This window comes from Ostrinia furnacalis, unplaced genomic scaffold, assembly GCF_004193835.3.
Source record: "Ostrinia furnacalis isolate ACB-3 unplaced genomic scaffold, ASM419383v2 OfSCF1433, whole genome shotgun sequence".
Lineage (NCBI taxonomy): Eukaryota > Metazoa > Arthropoda > Insecta > Lepidoptera > Crambidae > Ostrinia > Ostrinia furnacalis.
This window is the reverse complement of record NW_021131672.1, coordinates 55,928-78,042: the sequence shown is the minus strand read 5'-3', so window position 1 is coordinate 78,042 and position 22,115 is coordinate 55,928. Positions and strand designations below refer to the sequence as shown.

Genomic DNA, 22,115 nt, shown 5'->3' with positions numbered 1-22,115 from the left:
ATGTTCAATAAAATTAATTTGCAAGGTACAAAAGGCGGACTTGGTGCCATATGGCATTCTTCTCCAGTTAGGTAACTAAAGAGCGATATCGATTGTAGACTGGAGATTTTTCAAAATATTTTTGGAAATGTTATGAACAGGTTGTAATTTATCAAAATCCGTTCATCTTCAGTCGTCAAATAACAATAAATTCTGTAATAATATCTTGTTTCTTTCTTTTACATCTTTTAGCTTGAAAAAACCTTTTTTTTAGGAGGCCAAAGAATAAAACTACAAAATAACATTATGGAATTAAATTGTTTATTAAAATAATATTTACAGGATATTTAAAGTTTGATAACGTGTCCTTAAACTATGACTTATGGCAAAACATTATTTTATACTACCCTATGTTTCAATCTGGAACTGTATGTGAGAGATAAAGTCAGAAACCATATTCACTTACAAATGTATGACTTCCTATTTCATAGATTATTTCATCAGCATGAAGATCAATATAGTTTTTTTTTAAGTTGGAAGCTTTTACAAAAAGTATTGTTTATAGAAATAGAGTATGAATGAAACGTCGATACAAACTTGGTCTAGTCCTTAACTGACTAATTGAGTCAGTGCTTGAGGTATACAGGGTGTTAGGTAAATGGGTATATGAGCCGACACTAGCCCATGTTAACATGGGCATATAAATGGTATGGTGAAGTCAGAAAATTGATATCTTCATTTTAATTATTTTATTTTTCATACAAATCGTATTTTATAAAATTTATTTTGTATGAAAATTAAAAAAATTAAAATGATATCCAATTTCTGACTTCACCATACNTGGTGAAGTCAGAAAATTGATATCTTCATTTTAATTATTTTATTTTTCATACAAATCGTATTTTATAAAATTTATTTTGTATGAAAATTAAAAAAATTAAAATGATATCCAATTTCTGACTTCACCATACCATTTATATGCCCATGTTAACATGGGCTAGTGTCGGCTCATATACCCATTTACCTAACACCCTGTATAGTTCCAAAATACTGAGCTGTCCTATGCATGACATTGACAGTGGGGCGCCACCGTCAATACCGGATCGCTGGTTCCGATATTTTCCATGTTGGAAACCATATAGTTGAACGATGGTAGCGCCCCCCTGTCATTGAGTTTGGTGGGACAGTTCAGCGTGGGTCATCATAGGAGCGGCACGGAAGGAGTGACATTGACATAATTAAGACGTGACAGCATACAAATCTGAAAGAAATCTCAAGTCTCGCTTACCTCAGGCACTGACTAAATTTAAGAGCTACACCTATAGCATAGGAGGCTTTTAATTGGTTGAATTTTAATAGAAATAGTTTATTCAGTACATAGGCCAATAATTTTACATAACATTCGGCGAATATTTATACCTACATACTTTTATTTCTCACATACAATTCCAAAAATACATACATAATGTACAACAGTTTCTATCAACATAGCTATGTCATTATATTATTTGGAACAGAAAATATAAATATACATAAATTTCCAACAATAAACCTAAAAAATATATACACAAAAAAGGAAAACTTAATATAATTTTGTATAAACTGTAAGAAAATTCAAAAATAACAGATAATTATAAAAAAAACAAGTTCAAAATAATATAATAACATACGTCGAGTTAGCCCAGCGTTCAATGCAGTTAAAAACCACTAGAAACGCACTTAAACTTAAAATATATTTACAAATCTAGCTATAGTCAATTTATACTAAAAATGGAATCTAGAAAAAACTTTATTTTGGAATTAATAAATTATTTCAAAGTGTTTTTTTGCCAATCACTTTCATATTACGGATATGTGAAGTAACTTTTGATATACATTATGCTATGTTATGTACATATGTAACACGGTAATATGTAGCTTAATCTCTGATGTAAGTAAATTTAACATACAGGGTGTTCTTTCAAGGTGTCAAACTGGTGGTGGTTTTAATCTAAAGTTCAGCGATTAGAAAGAAAGAAAGAAAAGTATTTATTTGATGTAAGTAAGATTAGTTTTAAAAGGTTTTCTTAAAATTGTAAGACTGGGAAAAATATTATTATTTTCTACAATAGTGGTTGATTTTTTTACCGTCTCGAAATTTTTACATAATGTTTTACCCATGAATACAAACAAGTTTCACAATGGGACCCACTCTGAAATCACAAAAAACAAATGAGCTGTATAATACGAAAGTTCAATACAGGTTGACCAAAATTACACAGCAGATCTTTTTCAGTGCTTGAAAAGATCACCCTGTATTTATATATTTTCTTTTACATCAAAAATCAATTCTATTTAGTATTTCATTTGTAAAATTACGTATTTGATGTAGTTTCCGACACAACCTTTTAAAAGATACAACATATGTAATTGGAATGCTAGTCCATTTTTTATGTTTTTAGTCAATAATGTATTTATGTATTTCATATTTATTGGGATTTTTAGTCTCAAACATGATTTTTTATTTGAAAACTACAGGTCTGGCGCATAACTGAGTGTGGCCAAACGGGTTGGGGAGGTACAATTCGCTAGTAAGCTGAGCTTTGTATTTGTGTGAGTGATTACGAAAAGTAGATTTAGACAAGAAAAAAATAGCAGAAATGTTTGTATGGAAAAAGTGAACACAAAAACAAAATAAAGAATTATACACGTCAGTACAAGAGGTAAAGTGAGATAGATGCGCCTCAGAGCGATTGCCAAAAAGCGGTAAAAGAAACTGTCACACCTTCACTATAGTTTGTTTCATCCACTCGGACGCGCCCCACCAATGTTTGGTCTCGGTCGCGCGGGGTGCGGGGAGTGTGGTCCGAGCAATCCGTAAGGCATTACTGTAGTGTGCGTGTGCACTCATGGATCATTTAGCGTGTACCGATAACACTCAAACATTAGCGGAAGAATGGTGGGGCGCGTCTTCGTGGATGAAACGATTTATATCCATGTGAACTCACACAAATGCAAAGCTCAGTTTAGGCACGCGAACTGTATATTTATTTCTTTTCATTTATAAATGAGAAAAAATGTTTAAGCAGTCCATAACTACAATCTCTGGTTGAATCTCTTTTTGAGAAAATCAACTTTATAACCCAAAGTTTTAGGTTAAATTTTGTTTGTCACTATAGAGAGTTCAGCGCCACCTAGTGGATTATTTTAGTCATGTTCTATTGTTGAAATACTGAATGTAGTTACATACAAAGTTAGGAATAAGAATCTGAATTATAGAGGGCGCCACTTGGAAAGAAAACGGGCAATACCCAATTAAAAAACAGTCTGTAACATTTTGAAGGAATGAAATATACAAATCGTGAATGATCCTAAGTCATACAATACATACAAACTTCAATTTGAAACATATCTAATATTGCACAATATCACCTCATTACATTGCAAATGTCACGCGTGACAGCTGTCAAACGCAGCCGTCAGCTGTCAAGTGTCGGCCGCCAGAAGTCCCGGCCGACGTACAAATACACAAGTACACAAGGAAAGTTTCAAGGAATGGAGTACCTACGCCTCATTTGAGAAGAAAGGAAAAACAATAAATGCTTTGTAGTTAATAAAATAAATAACAATGTCTCCCGTACGATATACGGGCACAGTCAACGGTCATTGTTTGAACCAAACAAACGTCAATGTGACAGGTGTCAGAAGTGACGTTTAACTGTCAGACTGGTGATCAATTGCTGACATAGCTTGCCGTACTCTCGCTGGTCGCCGGATATCCGGCGCATTTTCAGGCCTTTCTTTTCTTTAGCTTTGTTCTCGCACACAACCAGTTCGATCTGGATTCCACCGGAATATTCTAGATTTAGAAACCCAGTTAGGGCTTCGTCCTCGCTGTCGTTCTGTCCGTTTGTTTCTACGAATATATTCTGCGGGGGCACTCTAGTATTTATAGCCTCTTTTAGAAGTTCTACGATACTTTGCGAGTCTAACTTTGAGCATACGGTGGACAGCGTCACTTCGTAGTATTCTTGCACGCAGGACACTTTTTGGGGACTCAGTAATATTGGAATCTTTTGTTCCTCAGGCCTGCATATCTCAGTCAATCGCAAATCCATGGTCGACCGCTGCAATTTCTCTATTTCTTCAGTCCCTTGGGGGCTTTCTTCGTCACACTTTTCCAGACAATGCCTGCTTGGGTCCCTTGGCATATAAACATCTTCGTAATACTCCTTAACTTCTCCTAGTGTTCCTTGAGCAGAAAACGACGACCTAGGCGTCTCCCCCTTTTCGGAAAAACTGCCTCTGCCAAAGTCGCTCCTTTCCGAAAACGACGATCTTCCAAAATCTCCCCGTTCAGAAAAACTACCCCGATCAGAAAACGAAAACGATTCTCTATGCTCAGAAAAACTGCCCCTGTTTTCGCTGAATCCTGAACTAATAGAGACTATATTCGAATAAATCGACTGGACATTCTGCTCGCAGTTTGGCGAGACATTCGCCGAGTCGTTGCTTAGCGAATCATCACTGAATCCTAACGACTTATCGCTGCCTCGTCTCGGATATTTTAGGTCTTCGCTTAAGAACTTATTGGTGTCATCGGGGGTTTCTTTTGGCGATTCCATTTCGGTATCCTTATCGACTTCTTTAGGGATTTCAACTGGAGGTGGCGGTTCAGATTCCTGGCTGACTTTTCTGCCAATACCCTTCGTTATGGACGGCCTATCGTCTAAGTCCGACGGTTCAGAAATCACAAACTGCGGTAGCGAATACTTGGTGTTTTCTAGACTGTCCATACTGTCTTCTGACGATGACGCCACAAGCGTTATTTCTGACCCTAAACAATCTGTCAAACTTATCTGAGGATGAGTCGACGCGTAGTTTTGGAACTGATGCTGCAAATGGCGGGTCATATCCTGGGAAAACAACTTCGCGTCAGCATTGTGTGATCCGTTCCCGATCTCCTCTTGGATCATGTCGAGGGGAGACCCGGGGTTTGAGATAGGGGAGTTGTTTAGCGACCGGTGCGTCACTAGGTGTACTTGAGGGTGGACCATTGGGAGGAGTTGTGGGTACTGAGATGTGTCCATTTCCACGTTGCTTCGGAGGTCTAGTGGAGTGGCTGACGCTTGTGGGGTTCCTCTCGTTATGGACCCTGGAAAATAAGGCAATACTCAATATTATGTTGCATATCTTTAAGTTTAGTTACACATTACTATGTAAGGGCCTTTTCCCACGGGATTTCAGTCCAGTTTTCTGGGATCCAGTAATGCAGGAACCAAAACTGGACTGTCGAAATGAATGTTTGAAATTCAAATGTACCGGGTTTTTTGCGGGATGTTCGGGTGAATTATACTAAACTAACTACTAAGAGGAGTGTACCCGGAGTACGAGTGGATACACTATAGTAGTTTTTGTTTACGAGGGTGAACTCAGTGTGTGTGTGTGTGTGAGAGAGAGAGAGAGAGAAAGAAAGAGAGTGAGTGAGAGTGTATGAGTGAGAGAGATATTGAAAGAGAGTGAGTCAGTGAGAGATTTAAAGAGAGAGGGAGAGAGTGAGTCTTCTTCTTGTCATGTAGACAATAAACCTATACAGTGTCAACCCAAAACTCCCGCTACAAGAGAGTGTCTGGCGGCTACATACCTGTGTATAGTAACATTGTGTGATTGTTGTCATTATGTTTGTACATACCTGTGTGTAGGTAGCTCAGTCCCTCAGTAATCTGGTGTAGAGGTGACCCAGGGGAGGCAGGGGAGGCCCGTCCCGACAGTAACGTGTAGCCCGAGTACGAGTGGATGCACTTCAAAAGTTCCTGCGACGCGTTGACGTGCGGCAGGCAGAGCGTGTGCAGGTTGATGCCTAGCTTTAAGGCTATGTCCTGGAAAGAAATAAAAGGAATTGTTAAAACAAAAACTGTAAATCGTGATTCCTTCCTCCANTTACACCATGTTGGGAACTAATTATACGTTCTACTCATATCACTCTAGGAGCTACTTTCCAGCTGGAGTAACGTACACTGGTACGCTGGAGTGAAAAAGAGATATGTAATGAGTGAGAGTGAAAGATAGATAGTGAGAGTAAAAGAGTGAGATAGTGAGTAAGAGTGAGTGAAAAAGAGATATGTAATGAGTGAGAGTGAAAGATAGATAGTGAGAGTAAAAGAGTGAGATAGTGAGTAAAAGTGAAAGAGAGAGGTAGTGAGTGAGAGTGAAAGAGAGATAGAGAGAGTGAGTGAGTGAGAGTGAAAGAGAGAGAAGGAGAAAGTGAGAAAGTGAGAGTAAAAGATAGAGTGACAGTGAAAGTTTCTTTACCTGTGTGCAGATAGCTCAGTCCCTCAGTAATTTGGTGTAGCGGTGACCCAGGGGAGGCAGGGGAGGCGCGTCCCGACAGTAACGTGTAGCCCGAGTACGAGTGGATGCACTTTAGAAGTTCCTGCGACGCGTTGACGTGCGGCAGGCAGAGCGTGTGTGCGTGAATACAGTGTGTGTGTGAGAGAGTGAGCGAGTGACAGAAATAGAGTGAATGTGTGTGAGTGAGTGAAGAGTGAAAAAGAGAGATATGTAATGAGTGAGAGTGCAAGAGAGATAGAGAGAGTGAGAGAGGGAGTTAGAGTGAAAGAGTGAAGTCAGTGAAGAGTGTCTGGCAACTATTTACCTGTGTGTAGATAACTCAATCCCTCAGTGATCTGATGTAGCGGTGACCCAGGGGAGGCGGGAGAGGCCCGTCCCGACAGTAACGTTTAGCCCGAGTACGAGTGGATGCACTTCATGGGCTTTTGTTGACGAAGGTGAGAGAGTGAAAGAGAAAGTGATAGTGAGAGAGGGGGGGCGAGTGAGAGAGAGTGTAAAAGTGAGTGAGAGTGTGAGAGAGAGTGAGTGAGTGAGAGTAAAAGTGAGAGTGAAAGAGTGAGTGAGTGAAAGAGAGGGAGAGAAAGAGTGAGTTAGAAAGAGAGTGAGAGTGAAAAAGGGAGTAAGAATGATAGAGTCTAGTGACTAATTACCTGTATGAAGGTAGCTCAAGCCCTCAGTAATTTGGTGTAGAGGTGACCCAGGGGAGGCGGGGGATGCGCGGCCCGACAGTAACGTGTAGCCCGAGTACGAGTGGATGCACTTCAAAAGTTCCTGCGACGCGTTGACGTGCGGCAGGCAGAGCGTGTGAATACAGTGTGTGTGTGGGAGAGAATGAGTGAGAGAGAGTGAGTGAGAGAGAGAGAGAGAGTGAGTGAAGGAGAGAGGTAGTGAGTGAGAGTGAAAGAAAGGTAGGGAGTGAGTGAAAGAGAGAGAGAGAGAGTGAAAGAGAGAGGGTGTGAGAGTGAGAGAGAGAGAGAGATAGAGTGAGTGAGAGTTAAAGAGAAGAGTGAATACAGTGTTTCAGAGACTGTGAGAGTGAGGTGTGTGTGAGAATTAAAGAGAGAGATAGAGGGAGTGAGAGTGAAAGAGAGATAGGGAGTGAGTAAAAGATAGAGAGTGACAGTGAAAGTTTATTTACCTGTGTGCAGATAGCTCAGTCCCTCAGTAATTTGATGTAGCGGAGAGCCAGGGGAAGCGGGGGAGGCGCGTCCCGACAGTAACGTGTAGCCCGAGTACGAGTGGATGCACTTCAAAAGTTCTTGCGACGCGTTGACGTGCGGCAGGCAGAGCGTGTGCAGGTTGATGCCTAGCTTTAAGGCTATGTCCTGGAAATAAATAAAAGGAATTGTTAAAACAGAAACTGTAAATCGTGATTCCTTCCTCAACAGGACAGGCAATGCCTAGTGGTCTGTCTTTTGCTTAGTACTACTTGATCTGGCAATAAATATTTTCATTTTCATTTCAGAAACGTAGGGCAAGCTATATTTGAGACGTGTATAAGCGCCATGGAAAGGAACTAAGAACTGAATATCTGAGCTACTACTAATACGGTCGCGGGTTTGATCCCACCTTAGGCAGTTCAATTTTAACACGCTTTTAATTTTTATTAGGTCATCGTGTATGTAACTATGTAATGGAATTTAAGAATCTGAATTACACGCATTTCTGATTCTTGTATAATCATGAAACTTGGCAATTATATGTAGATTAGATGACAATACCATGGTACCATCGAGCTAGTCTGATGATGGGACTGGAAGGTGGCCATAGGAACTCCTAAACGAAACGGCGGAATCGCATCGAGTTTGGGNAAAACCTTGGGGGAGGCCTTTGTCCAGCAGTGGACGTCATTTGGCTGAAACGAACATCCAGAACTGTTATATTCTGTAAGATTGACCGAAACGCATAAATATGAGGAAAAATGCGTTCATAAGGTTTTCAGGCGACGTTATTTGGCTCTTATAAGGGAGATTTTACAACAGAAGAGAAAACGTGTGTGTGTGTGAGAGAGAGAGAGAGAGTGAGAGTGAACGAGGGGGAGAGAAAGAGTGTGTGAAAGAGTGAGTTAGAAAGGACTCAGCCCCTCAGTAATTTGGTGCAGCGGCGAGCATGGGAGGCGGGGTGCACTTCAGGAGCTCTTGTTTACGAGGGTGAATGCAGTGTGCGTGAGAGACAGTGAGTGAGATTGAAAGAGAGAGATAGTGAGTGAGAGTGAAAAAGAGAGAGTGATTGAGAGTGAAAGAGAAGGAGGGAGTGAGAGTGAAAGAGAGAGATAGAGAGTAAGAGTGGTGTACGTTACTCCAGCTGGAAATTAGCTCCTAGAGTGATATGAGTAGAACGTATAATTAGTTCCCAACATGGTGTAAATGTGCGCCGAATTAGAGATTAGTGCGTGCTGTCGTTTTGGTACAAAACGAAAAAAACGATTCCTGCTGGAGTAACGTTGTTCTAGCACGAAAATTCTAAACGAATGATCGGAAAGAGAAAAACTGTGTACGAGCAGATAGCTTATATTTGTTCTATTATGTGAGCTGAAAATGTGATTTGTGCGTCTTCAGGTTTTCGAGATATTGCATTTCCTGCCAGGGTAACGTTTTGCAGAATGCTCTATCTCAATAACCGTTATATGTGCGCATATAGAATAAACACACACGAGTAGCTCTTGATTTGTGCGTATATGTGAAAGAAACATGTTTCTGAAAATACTTATAAATATCAAGCAATCGAGCTTTCTTCAAAATCCGAAAAAATCGTGTAGCGCCTGAATAACAAAACATACAAGCTCACTGAAAACTGTATTCGATCCTTCTTAAGACGTATTATAACCATAGAAAGTTTCAAAAACGCACATTCATGGGTCATTGAATAATATCACTAAAAGTAATTACGACGGAGCTATAACTTTGACGTCAAAATACAAGGAATCAGCTACACCAAGATGAGCGGATGTTAACCGTATAATTAGAGCGTTTATTGAACAAATATAAAATACAATATTCAACTTAGAATGTATCGCTTAAAAAAAGATATGCACATAGATTTAAATAATAGATACCGCATGTCAAATACCTAAATAGAATGAAAAGTATGAAAACGAGCGTGTCATTCTTCGTCATCCATAAGAGTAGGCGCACACCGTTGATTTTTAGTTGGCCGATAGTTGTGCCCGATTTCAAATTGTATGATGAATCGGCCAAATCGAATCGGCGTAGTGTGCGCACGGAGGACTGATCATAGCGACGGCTAAGGGTGTCTTGGCCGCAGCGGGGGGAAATGAGACACAACGACGGACGGTTGATATCTGTTTATTGTTATGATTCTATTGCTATTTATACATAAGTTATTTACTGTACACAATGAAACGTATTTGCTAGTGTGCCGTCGGTGTAGAGTGCCGACGGTGGACGCTGAGGGTTCATGGGTCGCCCGGCGGTCGATGCTGAAGGTGCAGCAGGATGTCGTGCTCGTACACCCATACATGCCCATACTGATCAACAGCCCGACTAAACTATCGGCCGACGAAAAATCAACGGTGTGTGCCTACTCTAACTCGTGTAACCATGAACCCATCTTTACGGTCGAGGGTACAGCGGTTAAAATTTATTTTCCACTGTACCATCAAGGGAACAGCCAAGGGTACACAGGAAAGTAAGGGTGTCTATCAACGAGCTCGAAACTAAACATCGTAAGCGCCATTCACATTTTTATCGGAAAGTTAATAGAAATATTAGCGCGGCGACGGTGCGGCGGCGGCGCGGCGGCGACGCGGTGGCGGCGTCGCGAGCAGGAGCGCTTAAGTTTTCTTGAAATCTAAAAGTCTCCTGACTGTATCGAAGAGGTAAATATGGATGCCGCGATGCCCGTTGTGATTTTATTAGGATTTTTNTTTTGAAATGCATGAGTCTTTCTGCATAAGATTTAAGTTTTTTTGTGAGACCAAAGGAGCTTGACAGATGCCAAAGAAATCTCTTCTGTACCCGTTCTATTCGTAAGGAGTGAACCGCATAATGAGGCCGCCACACAACGCTGCAGTATTCCAAAGTGCTACGTACAAGGCAATTGTAGAGATTAATGCGTGTATAGGGCTTATGGAATACCTTTCCGTTACGCATGATGAACCCTAGCATTTTATTGGCCCTACTAACTATGCAGTCGATGTGCTCAACAAAGGTTAATTTTGAATCGAACGTTACTCCCAGATCTTTTAGCGATTTCACTTCGCTGAGAGTTGTGCCTTGAATGTGGTATTTAGATGGAATAATCTTTGTATTTCTAGTGAATTTTATGTGTACACATTTTTTAGAATTTAATAGCATGCCGTTTGAGTTGCACCAATAAGCCAGGGCATTAAGGTCACGTTGCATCATGGATACATCATCCGTACAGGTTACAACTTTTATAAATTTTAGATCGTCTGCGTATAAAAATGGTGTAGAGTTCTGAAAACACATAGAAACGTCGTTGATGAATATATTAAAGAGAATAGGGCCCAAATGGGAACCCTGAGGAACTCCTGAAGTTACATCTTTATTGCCCGATTTGAAGCCGTTAACAACAACATGAAAAGTACGGTTCTTAAGGTACGAAGCCAGAAATTGCAAAACATTACCTGAAAANTTTATTTTCAAGTTATTTATAATGAACTAGCGGCCGCGACTTCGTACGCGTGGATCCGTTTTTTTACCCCCTTCATCTATCTTACGCGGTTTAGATTTTTTCATACAAATATTTTTCCCGCTAACTCCCGTTCCCGTGGGAATTTTGCAATATCCTGTTGTAACTAAGCTTTAAGTTTACTAAGGTACATGCATGCCAAATTTTAATCGTCTAACTTAAGCGGTTTAGATTTTTCATACAAAAGGATTTTCCCGCTGATTCCCGTTCCCGTGGGAATTTCGGGAATTCCTTTCTTAGTGCACCTCTACGGTACCTAAGCTACGTCCCTTCCAAATTTCAAGTGCCTACGTTTAGCCATTTAGGTTGTGCGTTGATATATCAGTCAGTCAGTTTCTCCTACCTGGACGAACGTACGTACCTGTGTGAGCAGCTTGGTCCTAGGCAAGTCCAAAGCCGCCGGGTCCCGTAACGAGCGCGCGGCGCATAGCACTGCCCTCGCCGCCTCGGGCGACACCAGGCTTAGGTCTAAGGCCGCTACTCCACACGCCGCTACCGGCGAGCCTGGGGAAATAATTGTGTGATAGTTCCTTGATGTGTGAGGAGATGGCGCTGCATGTATCTTACATTGCGGTAGTAATATTATTATATGCACGAGCGCGACAGCAATATATGTATAGGCTAGATGACACAATTAACTTTTAAAAAAAATAAAACCGACTTCAAATGCGTGAACACAAAAAAGAACTAAAAATTGCGTTAAATAACTGATTTGATTTGCAAGTAATGATCTTAATCGAAACTAAGTAATAATAATGTTCACCAACGAGTATGATATATTATTATGTATTTTTAACTCTGACTGATGTAAAGACTCAAAAACTTGTTAACTAGACAGTTACCTTACCTAACAGACGTTAGGTTAGGTAAGTTTATTCAAGTCGTTATCTATCAAATTTAAAAATTTATTAAAAAATTTTTTTGTTCATAAAAAAAACTATTTATCGTAATTTTGCTATTTGGACTTGTGTTCTTTAGAAAACAAGTGATTCAATTGTAGCTCTAGATTTTTATTGTTATTTATCCTTAAAGTACACGAGACTTTATGACTTTTGTTATGATTATTAGTAAATATTAATTATGAAAGAAGATTTTATTTTTTGTTTCTTTCCTTACCAAATAAGTGGTACTAAATTCTAATATTGATTGTTGTGCATAAAAGTAGGTATATTAGATTAAAAAAATCTGTGTTTTTATTAGATTTCAACCGATTTCAGCAGTTTTCATTAAAAGACTCGAGACCCGAGAAAACTCGAGACTTTGGCCTCGAGAATTCTCGAAACTCGAGAAAAAAAATAAGTCGAGAAATCAGAAACCCTAGATATTACCTATACGCCGAAAAAAGATTTGTTCAAATCGGTTCATTATTGGCGGAGTTATCGCGTAACAAACATAGAAAAAAAAAAACATACGGGTCGAATTGAGAACCTCCTCCTTTTTTGAAGTCGGTTGAATAATAACAGTGCTACATCGAGTTGAAATGGCGCGATACGCTACGCTTGAGTAGATTTTGTACTCAAAAGTGACGTCACGCGACATTTCAACTCAATATAATACTGTAATTATTCGATTATGAATATAATACTGTAATTATTCGATTATGAAAAAAAATTTTTTTAAATATCTGTCTGACGAAATAGAATTTCGATTTAATTACCCAGTTATCATCCCTATTGTGTGATAGTTCCTTGATGTGTGAGAAGATGGCGTTGTACGTACCTTATAACGCGGTAGTATTATTATTATTTTCAACTAACTATTAAAGTCCGGTCGCCGAGCACGTAGAATTTCGTCCAATGACCCCAAGCTACCCATCCTTATCGCTCGCGCGTAATTATATTGCTGTCACGACTGACGACGACACGGCGGAGTGTGCGAGCGCGACAGCAATATAACGCGCGAGCGATAAGGATGGGTGGCTTGGGGTCATTGGACGAAATTCTAAATACTCGGCGACTGTGCTTTAGTTTCAGATAACAGACAGTTACTGTCGTATTTGTACCATACTGTTATTACTTAGTATGAGGTATTTTTAATCCACGTTTGTGGTCAAGTTTTAGACCTTAGATCAGTGGTTCTTAACCTTTAAGTCACGAGGGACCATTTTACCAAATTCCTGTCTCGTCAGGGACCTCTTTTTTTAAAAATCGATTTTGTCGCCCACTGTGCGCCGTTTGCTTTGTGTTATTTCGAGTCATCACGTCACGTCACTTGTTTATTACGATGTCTTCGTGGACCACTTAGAATGCCTCCAGGGACCACCAGTGGTCCGCGGACCAACGGTTAAGAACCACTCACTGCCTTATCGAAAGGTTTGATTCTCTGAAGGTTAAATTTTCAAATAGTTTGCAAACACTTCAAAATAAACATTTGGCTAGTGCTGTAAGTAGTTTTGTATTCACCTGGCATACTGGAAGCCGGCGTGTGTAGCCGCGTGTCCTGTAGTGGCGGCGAGGCACCCGCGTTGCTGCCGCCACTTCTCCTTTCCAGGCCGCGCTGGAAGACAAAAATAAATAGTCGTATAATATGATGCAGTCATCTGGTTAGTCAATGAATTGGGCAATTAAACGCCGGCGTCCTATTTATTAACTAGAAGGCAACTTTTTTATCTTCTGGCCATTTTTTACAGGACAAAAATGTATATTGAATAAAGGTAGGTTATGAGGTTTGTACCCCTACCGTTAAGTTTTAAACCATGTATTTGTTAAATATGTCGATTCACTCCAATAAATGTATTCACAAGCTGAACTAGAATTTTTCTATTAAACAAGGTTCACCAAGGCCAAAGATACGAAAAAGAAAAGCTTCCAAATCTTTCCAAAGCTTCAAGCTTTCAAATGCCAAATCTTTAAAAACTGTTCCGTCACTCGCTTAAGTGGGAGTGATTCGAACGATTTTACGATAGATTCATCATCACCATTTCAGCCACGGGACGTCCTCTGCTGAACATAGGCCTCCCCCAATGATTTTCAGATTGATCGGTTAGTCGCGGCTTGCTTATTAATACAGCGTCTTTCCGCTACCTTTCTGAGGTCGTCTGTCCACCTTGTGGGAGGAGGTCACACGCACACGCTGCGCTTTCCAGTACGTAATAGATTAATAAAGTATCAATACAGAAATAAAACATACCTGCAACTGCTGGTACTCCAGCTTGGCAGAGGCCAGGTCATGCGCAGCGCGCGGCGGCGAGCACTCGGCGCGTCTTACCGGCGAGTATCGCTCTGCGTGCTCACGCGCTAGAAACGTATATCAGATTGTTTTAACGCAATAGGCTTACGGTAGTGTTAAGGCGATCGGCGAAAGTGCTGCCACTCAATTATTCGTTTGATTCAACTATCATACCAAATAAAAACCCTTCAGGCTCATAGTAGCTTTATTTACTATTGCCGTAAAAGGTAACATATTTAGTGCCACAGTAAAACACAGTGTTGGGCTAGTAACCTAGCACCAACAAACCATCTGGCGTTAAATAAACTCAACATCAAATAAACCGCACCTTCCGCGACGCGAACTTTAACGATTTTCTTCTGACGCAATCATGGTGCCCCAACAATATTGGTGTTATTTGAAAGCCCAATAAATATCCTTAAAGAAAAACACATTTAATTTCTTAATAAATGATTAACATATACCATAAATGTGACTTGAAAAAATACCTCACTTTGGGCCCACCTATGGGATCAATTAGACCAATTTTTATGGNTAAGTTTTATAATAACGAGTAAAAGTAGTATAAGAATCCTATTTCAACTTATTTAAACAGTCCATACTCTTGATTAGTTTGTAGTCTGAGCCGTCGTCTTTTCGCATGAAGATTCTGCCTTCCTTTACCCAGACATATTTGAAGTCCAACTCCCGAGCTTTAAGTCTTGCGGCTGCGTGTAACGCCTTGTTTGTAGGTGATAAATGCTCTGTGATGAAAATAGGTTTCTTCTCGCCACCTATACCGAGTAGAGAGGTGTTTAGTTTATCCAGCTTGTGTTTTTTATTGTAAGAGATTGATGCAGCCAAAAATGAATCACGCACTCGAGGAGAGCTAAACTGAACTATAACATTTCTGGGTCGTGTACTGGAAGGGTTGGCTTTAGCTGTTCTTGTGCAGTACAAAATCTTATCTTGCTCAATAATACATCCAATTACTTCTCCTATTCTGGTTACGAGGTTAATGAGGTTTTCATTCTTATTTTCGGGAATGCATTGTAGCTCGAGATTGGTCATACGAGCGCGTTGTTCAAGTTGGTTAATTTTATTGTTCTGGTCTTTGATCATTTCTTGCATACTAGAGCTATCTTCTTTTAGTTTCTTCACACTAGACGAGCAGCTATTCATCTCCTTAGCAAAATCCTCATATTGTTCACTTATAAAGTTCATGGACGTTTTTAGATCTTTAAGCTCGTCGGTAACAGCTTTTAGCCGGGTATCAATCATATTAGAGAAGGAGTTTTGGAACTGGGTAAACATATCTTTTAGTTCCGCCCTGACGACGTCGGTCACTACACTCCTCAGATCGTCCTTATTTATATACTCTGGCGCCTCCACTTCCTCTACACACATCTCGGGAGATGACGAAATAGCCGGCCTTTTGACTCTTCTGGTAGACTTAGGCTGGTTAGGGTGGGAGGCTTTGTTGCTGCTACTGCTCGTTGAAGCTTTGATCGGTGCGTTGTCATGCTTTGATCGCCTTTGTTTTTCCAAAGAGCATAATGGACAAGCCCAGTCAGCCCCCAGTGCAATTTCTTTGACTCCCGAGGTAAGTAAGCATTCGTTGTGGTAGTATTTTTTACATTGCATGCAGCAAACATAACCCCTGCTGTCGTCCAGGTCGCTCATATTACAACAACCCCATGTCATATTCGATAAGTCTGAAGTGAGAGGCATGGCAATAGTTTTGCTAGATGTGATATTGCCTTTAAAAATGGTCAGGGGCAGGGGATAGGCTATTATCGTGTGATATTCTGATTTTAAGCCTACTATTCAAGGCAGTGTGCTAATATTATTAAAAGCAGTTGCTTATTGCGACAAGGAGGCGACTCAAAATGACGTTTTAAGCAAAAAAATCTCGATTGCAGAGGCGCTTCTGCGCTGTTTAATCTTTGACCCAATGCACGGCGCATGCGCGGTGACGTAGTGGTGACTAGTAGCGGGTGGGTGCGCGCGACTATGGTGCTTATGCGCTGTGCGTAACCGTGTTGTTCACCTGTGGGCTTCGCGCTGGACTTAATGGTGACTGCGCTGACTGTTGGTTGATGTATGATTCAGCGCGATTGTAATTTGCGTTGTTTTCACTATTTTTATTCACACTGGTAGTTTATTCGATGGAGAACACACTTGAGCACAGTTTAAAACAGTAATTGCAGATGATTAGACGTTTTTACAACACTTAGGGAGTCAATTCTTAGAGAGTAGTTGCAAACACAGCTGACCGCTATAAGACGCGGCAAAGAAGATAAAACCAAATAATGATCTCAAGTGTCCTCTTTAACAGATGGATAGCGATTAATCCCAACTTAACAGTTTTATAGCCATTAAAGTTGGCTCTAGCGTAACTACCTATTTTTTGAAGAAGTGACTCTGGATCCTTCTAAAGACACATTTTTTGGGGTAAAAACCTTTCCTTTAATGAAATGAAGGTTAGAACTATGCTTTCAAATGGTGCCAATATTGGTGGGAAGTGGGGAAGCATACGTTTGAAAATGCTTGTCGCGGGAGGTGCGATTTATTTGATGTCGAGTGTAGTTGCCAAGAAAGCATAAGTATTAAATAAGTCATTATGTTTATAATAAAAACTTGTCGTGGCAGCGCTTTCGCAGAAAAAATCACCGTAATGAAAATGACATAACAGAAGATTTTTAAAATCCATCGCTGCATATTTGTTTGTATCGAAAAAAGCATAAAAATCTAAAATACTACACACAACGTCAAACTACAAGTGCACACACACTGATGCAAAACACACATTTACTACGTACTTACATGAACGCTGTGAGATTTTAATAAAATTGGCAATTTAAAATATCAAAATCAATAAAAGAAGATTTAAAAATTGCTTTACCTGAAAAAGTTTTCAACTATAACAAATATTACCATGGTTACATTATTTTTTAACGATACCCGATTTTTGATACCGATTTTTTTCTCCCAGAAACCACCACCCAAAATAAAAAGAAACAAAAAAATTACCCATTTCTTGCACAGTCGCCAACGTTTGCAGTTTAACGCGTTGAGGGCCGGAGTATTTCCTTTGTCTAGTGTTGTACTGTCCTTGGTTCGTATACTGGTTGGTACCAGATACCGAGTTTTGGCAGGGCGTTCCGGCCATGATGGAGCCACTGGGCATGTTTTGCATCTGGGTTGAATTCTGCACTTGGTTCTGATAGTTCATAGGCGTGCCACTAGTAATCGATCCGAAATTGCTTGCGAAATTCGGATTAGAGCTCACATTGAAATTGGTACTGGTATTCATGTTCGCACCAAAATTGGTATTAGCGTTCATATTGGTACCGAAGTTTGGATTGGAGTTTATATTCGTGCCGAAATTATTTGAAGACATGCTCGCGCCGAAATTGGGGTTTGAACTCATGTTGGTACCAAAATTGTTTGTACCAACGTTGGCGCCAAAATTATTGGTATTTCCGCTGAAGTTACTGTTACTAAAGTTGGTATTCATAGTGTTAAAGTTTGGCGCGCTGTAGTTGCTTCCAAAATTGCCGAAATTCTTGCTATCAAAACTGCTTGTGCTCATGGGTGTGCCAGACACAATTGACCCCTGGTTCTGAACTGGGGTACCACTGGTTATGGACCCACTTTGGACCACCGCCCCATGCGTAGGAGAATACTGGCTCAACTGCGGTGTAAACGGCGACGCTGCTTGCGTAGTGATGGGCGTACCACTCATAATCGAGCCTTTGGTACCGATCATGCTGCCTTGCGGTATCGTCTCTAATACCGGTACCATTTGCTTCTGCCCGCTCGGTCCTGCACTACTGTAGTTGGGAGTCCCTTGCGTTATGGACCCTTGAGTCGGACTCTGCGGTACGTTTTGCGTCGTCGTCGTGGGTGGGTTTTGGTATCCTTGGTACTGGTATCCGCCCTGTATGGAGGGAGGGAGGTAGTTTCTGTTCATGCGAGCTTCCACCTCCATCACTAGCTCGGGACTTATGACTAGGGTGGCAAAGAAAAACAAAATTAGCGGAACACGACATACAGCATGCTTCTAGTTGCGAAATAATCAAAATTGGGGAAAATTACATGAAAATAATATTTCAGATTTTTTTAACGTTTGAAGTGAGATTTGAGCCATGTATGGCACACGTCAGTGGCTCAAATGGTAGAGCTTAAAGATGACTTTACATACTTATTTTCTTAGAAAACTTAAGAATCATATTAATAAAGAGGTAGGTATGGTGAAACAAAAGCTGTTTCTGTATTGATGTACATAGATTCATTTTATTGATGTACATAGATTCATAAAGGTCATACCTATTTTTTTCAAGATCTAAAATTCTAGAGCACATTTCTAAAAAAAAATATTTTCATGTAATTTTCAAAAAATGCAAGCAAAAATAAAATATAAAAATATTCAATCATTTTACAAAAAATCTACACATCGAACTTATTACTTACTATTTAATACAAAAATGTCAAGCGCAAAATAAGTATGAACACAAAATCATTGGAATTTTTGAAGTTAAAACTTTTTATTTACATGACAAATGATTTTGTTTTCATTATAGCAACACTTTGAAATATGGCAACTTGGCAACAGTGAACTGACATATCCTTAAGGCCCAGAACAGACGGCGAAACGCAACTGCAACGAAACTGCAACTTTGTGATGATTCTGATGAACGAAACTGAAACTGAAAGTTTCAAACTGGTCGCGACATGTGTGGTCTCTCATCGGACGCTATGGCAGAAACTTAGATGCAACTCGAAAGTAACTAGCAGTTCAGTTTCGTTGCAGTTGCGTTTCACCGTCTGTTCTGGGCCTAAGCGGACCAGACAATATAGTTGGACAACGGTGACTGAGTTTCTTCCGCCACTTCTACTCAGCACCAGCCATGTTGTCCCGAAGTGGTGGTAGGGCAAGCTATATTTGGGACGTGTATAAGTGCCCTGGAAAGGGCCTATGCACTGAATAAACTAATTTTATTCTATTTTTTTACTGAAGTGTTCCAGATATGGGTTGACACTGACAGGGCGCGACAATCAGCCCCCTTAGACAAAACGCACTTTTTGATCGAATCGAAAATCGAATCCGTCTAAACTCCATAGTACAAGAAAGGGGCTTTTCGACTGGTTTGCGATTATAAATTTGCACTTTGTCTAGACCCACAGTACTTATTGGGTTATTAGTTCCAATTATTGCCACATTGGACAACCATAATATAATTATGACATTTACAGGATGGGGCGCTACTATCAATACGGGTGGTTAGTTTTTTATTTTCGCCACTTGACGTTTCAAAATTGCTTGACTATAGCACTGAAGTGTCCCAGGTACGACATTGACAGGAGGGCGCTACTATCACAACGGGACTATTCCCACTTCTCGTTCCCACCGCCGCAACTCCTGTGTAGCCAGGATCTACAGCTTGACCGCCAATAACCCAGCCAGTGAAGGTCAAGTTTGTCCCGGGGGAAAGTTAGAACTGTAGTGTCTGGCCCACTATAGACAAGGCAGCAAATTACAGCTAATGAGGGTTTTCGCGTATGAAAGATCCGCTAGATGGCGGGACGTGGATGTGGAGTCTGACTGCTGCGTGATTGGTGGATTTTGACATATCTGTCAATGTCATGTCAAAAATAACCAATCATGCAGCATTTGGACCTCGCGTCTACGTATTGCCATCTGGAGGATTTTTCATTAGCGAAAACCCTCATTCAGCGATTTGTTGTCGTTGAAGTTTTGTTACGTGCATGAGGCTACAGTTAAATGTCGTCCAACGTGGCAAAAATGGGAACTAAATAATCAGTAGCGCCCTCCTGTCAATTTCATGTCTAAAACACTTCAGTCACGCTTCAGTTGTACAAGTATTGTATCTGGTCCACCATAGACAAGGCAGCAAATTACGGCTAATTCACTGATTAAAATAAAAAACTTTATGCAGCAAAACTGAAGGACTGTCTTGAACTTACCGGGAGGCCGCTCGGTGACTGTGAGTAGACCTGTCCTCCTCACTCGTATGCTCGACGTAGAGGACGGAGATGTACTAGGCTGGTGGGAGAGGATGAAATTAGTGAGGTAGTTTTAAAATTCAAATTCAACTTCATTTATTTGCACAGAAACATGGTACAATACAGATCTCAGATAAAAACAATAAGGTTCAACATGTTTCTTCTACAAGACATGCAAAAATTTCTGGCTGAACATTATTGAGATTTAATGAGATGAAATAACGTTCAAAATAAGATATATCACTGTGAAACAATAAGTTCAATACTGCTTGGTTATGGCTCAAATTGGTTGTTCTAGTCCGCAATCGATTTGCAAGAAAGTTTTGCAATAGCCTTTTTTTCATTAGCATTAAAAATAAACTGTCCTACCACTGCACCTCTTTTGAAGCCAGAATCTACAGCTGGCCTACAATGAGACTCAACCAGTAAAGGTTTAGTATCAATGGATAGCTAACTTTCTCGGTTCTCGCAACGAATTTAATCAGAAATAGGTGGAGTTCGAAATATAATATCGACTTAAACATTAGCATTAATGCCCCAAATGTTGTACGAGTATATCGGTGAGTTATTGACCAATGAATATAGCCTGAATGCCTGCAATCAACCAGTGAAAGAGGTTTAATGTGCCACACAGAAATCTTATTTACTTCAAATGCGGACCAGAATGACAAATTAAAATGACCTTTATTGCAACCCAAACTTGATCAAACTTCAACCCAAAACCGCCCTTATCCCTTCCCCAATAAAGCCCAAACTCACCAAGTTTCCGGCGGCATTAGCGGCGTCGTCCTGCGAGCCGATGGTGTGTCTCTTGCCGCTGCCGCGAGTCAGCATGTACCTGCGTCGTCGCACCGTCAACCGGGTTTGTACAGTAAAGTGGGGGGTTTGGGAGGGGGGAGAAAGTAGTTAAAGGGGGTAAAATCCCCTTATTAAAAAGATTCCCCACTCCCCAGTGCTAAAATCTTTTTAATTTCTCCCCCCCTCTTACTAGCAGTTAAAGGGGGTAAATAGGGATGTTTCCTGGGTCAAAAAGCAAGAGTTTTAATAAGTCCGTCAGTTAACTTATCAAAAAATACTCTACACGTATTTTTCACTTTTTCAAACTAATGAAAATTTAAAGCGCGCCAAAGTTCATAAGAAGAGGCCCGTGACGTCAATGCTTGCATAAGTGCCGCACGTTGTGACGTCGTGCGGAACTTCAACGCACCGTAACTATGTAAATATTTGTTAGATTGACAAATAAAAATATATGTGTCCAATATTTTTTGATATTAAACATGACGGACTAAAAAACTTTTTTTTAGGAAACTAGCCTATTATCCTCATTGAAAAAGATTTTAGCACAGTGGGGGAGTGAGAGGGAGGAAGTTGGAGCACAGTGGGGGTGTGAGAAGGGATATCTTAGCACAGTAGGGGGGAAGTGGGAGGGGGTCTTTAGCGCAGTGGGAAAGAAGGGGATTTAGAGCAGTGGGGGGTGTGAGATTTTGAGGGGTAGATTTTAGTGCAGTGAGGAGATATTTTTGCACAGTTGGAGAGATTTTGGCGCAATGAGGGAAGATTTTGGCGCAGTGGGGGAGTGGGAGGTTTTAGCGCTGTTGGGAAATTAATAGGGGAGATTATGTAGGAAAAATCAACCTTTACAAAAGGTATAAAAATTAAGCGTGTACAATCGACTTGCACAGTTTGTAAGCCGCTGCCGCGAGTCAGCATGTACCTGCGCCGTCGCACCGTCAACCGGGTTTGTACAGTGAAGTGGGGGGTTTGGGAGGGGGGAGAAAGTTGGAAAAGTGGGGAGAAAGCAGTTCTCTTCATTTTTGCACAGTGGCGGAGTGAAAGAGGAGATTGGGGGAGTAGGAGAGGGAGATTAATGCGCAGTGAGGGCTTGAGGAGAGGGAGAGGGAGGTGAAAAATCCCTCTGTTGTGTAGATTATACATGAGGTGGGGATGGAGGAGAT

At 40.6% G+C, this 22,115-nt stretch overlaps 2 protein-coding genes across 13 annotated transcripts in view; both read right to left on the bottom strand.

Annotated features, from left to right (window-relative positions):
• Positions 1–3,018: 3,018 nt before the first annotated feature.
• Positions 3,019–22,115, bottom strand: part of LOC114352724 (uncharacterized) — a 45,620-nt gene continuing 26,523 nt past the window's right edge. For 9 of the 12 annotated variants that reach the window (XM_028304413.1, XM_028304415.1, XM_028304416.1 and 6 more), the window contains 8 exons: positions 20,920–20,998; positions 20,122–20,200; positions 17,164–18,144; positions 14,113–14,219; positions 13,386–13,479; positions 11,345–11,487; positions 7,448–7,634; positions 3,019–5,113 (listed from right to left, as the gene is read on the bottom strand). In XM_028304413.1, coding sequence (XP_028160214.1) covers positions 3,660–5,113; positions 7,448–7,634; positions 11,345–11,487; positions 13,386–13,479; positions 14,113–14,219; positions 17,164–18,144; positions 20,122–20,200; positions 20,920–20,998 — 3,124 coding nt within the window. In that variant the 3' untranslated portion in view covers positions 3,019–3,659. The remainder of the gene's footprint in view (positions 5,114–7,447; positions 7,635–11,344; positions 11,488–13,385; positions 13,480–14,112; positions 14,220–17,163; positions 18,145–20,121; positions 20,201–20,919; positions 20,999–22,115) is intronic. The other 3 variants (XM_028304417.1, XM_028304418.1, XM_028304425.1) reach the window with 2 other exon arrangements.
• Positions 14,693–16,410, bottom strand: LOC114352726 (uncharacterized). The gene has a single exon (XM_028304426.1). The coding sequence runs from the start codon at positions 15,859–15,861 to the stop codon at positions 14,725–14,727; it is 1,137 nt and encodes a 378-aa protein (XP_028160227.1). The 5' UTR covers positions 15,862–16,410; the 3' UTR covers positions 14,693–14,724.

Bases quoted from the DNA above. Each gene is read 5' to 3' on its own strand.
- LOC114352726 (XM_028304426.1), bottom strand. From the start codon at position 15,861: ATGCCTCTCACTTCAGACTTATCGAATATGACATGGGGTTGTTGTAAT.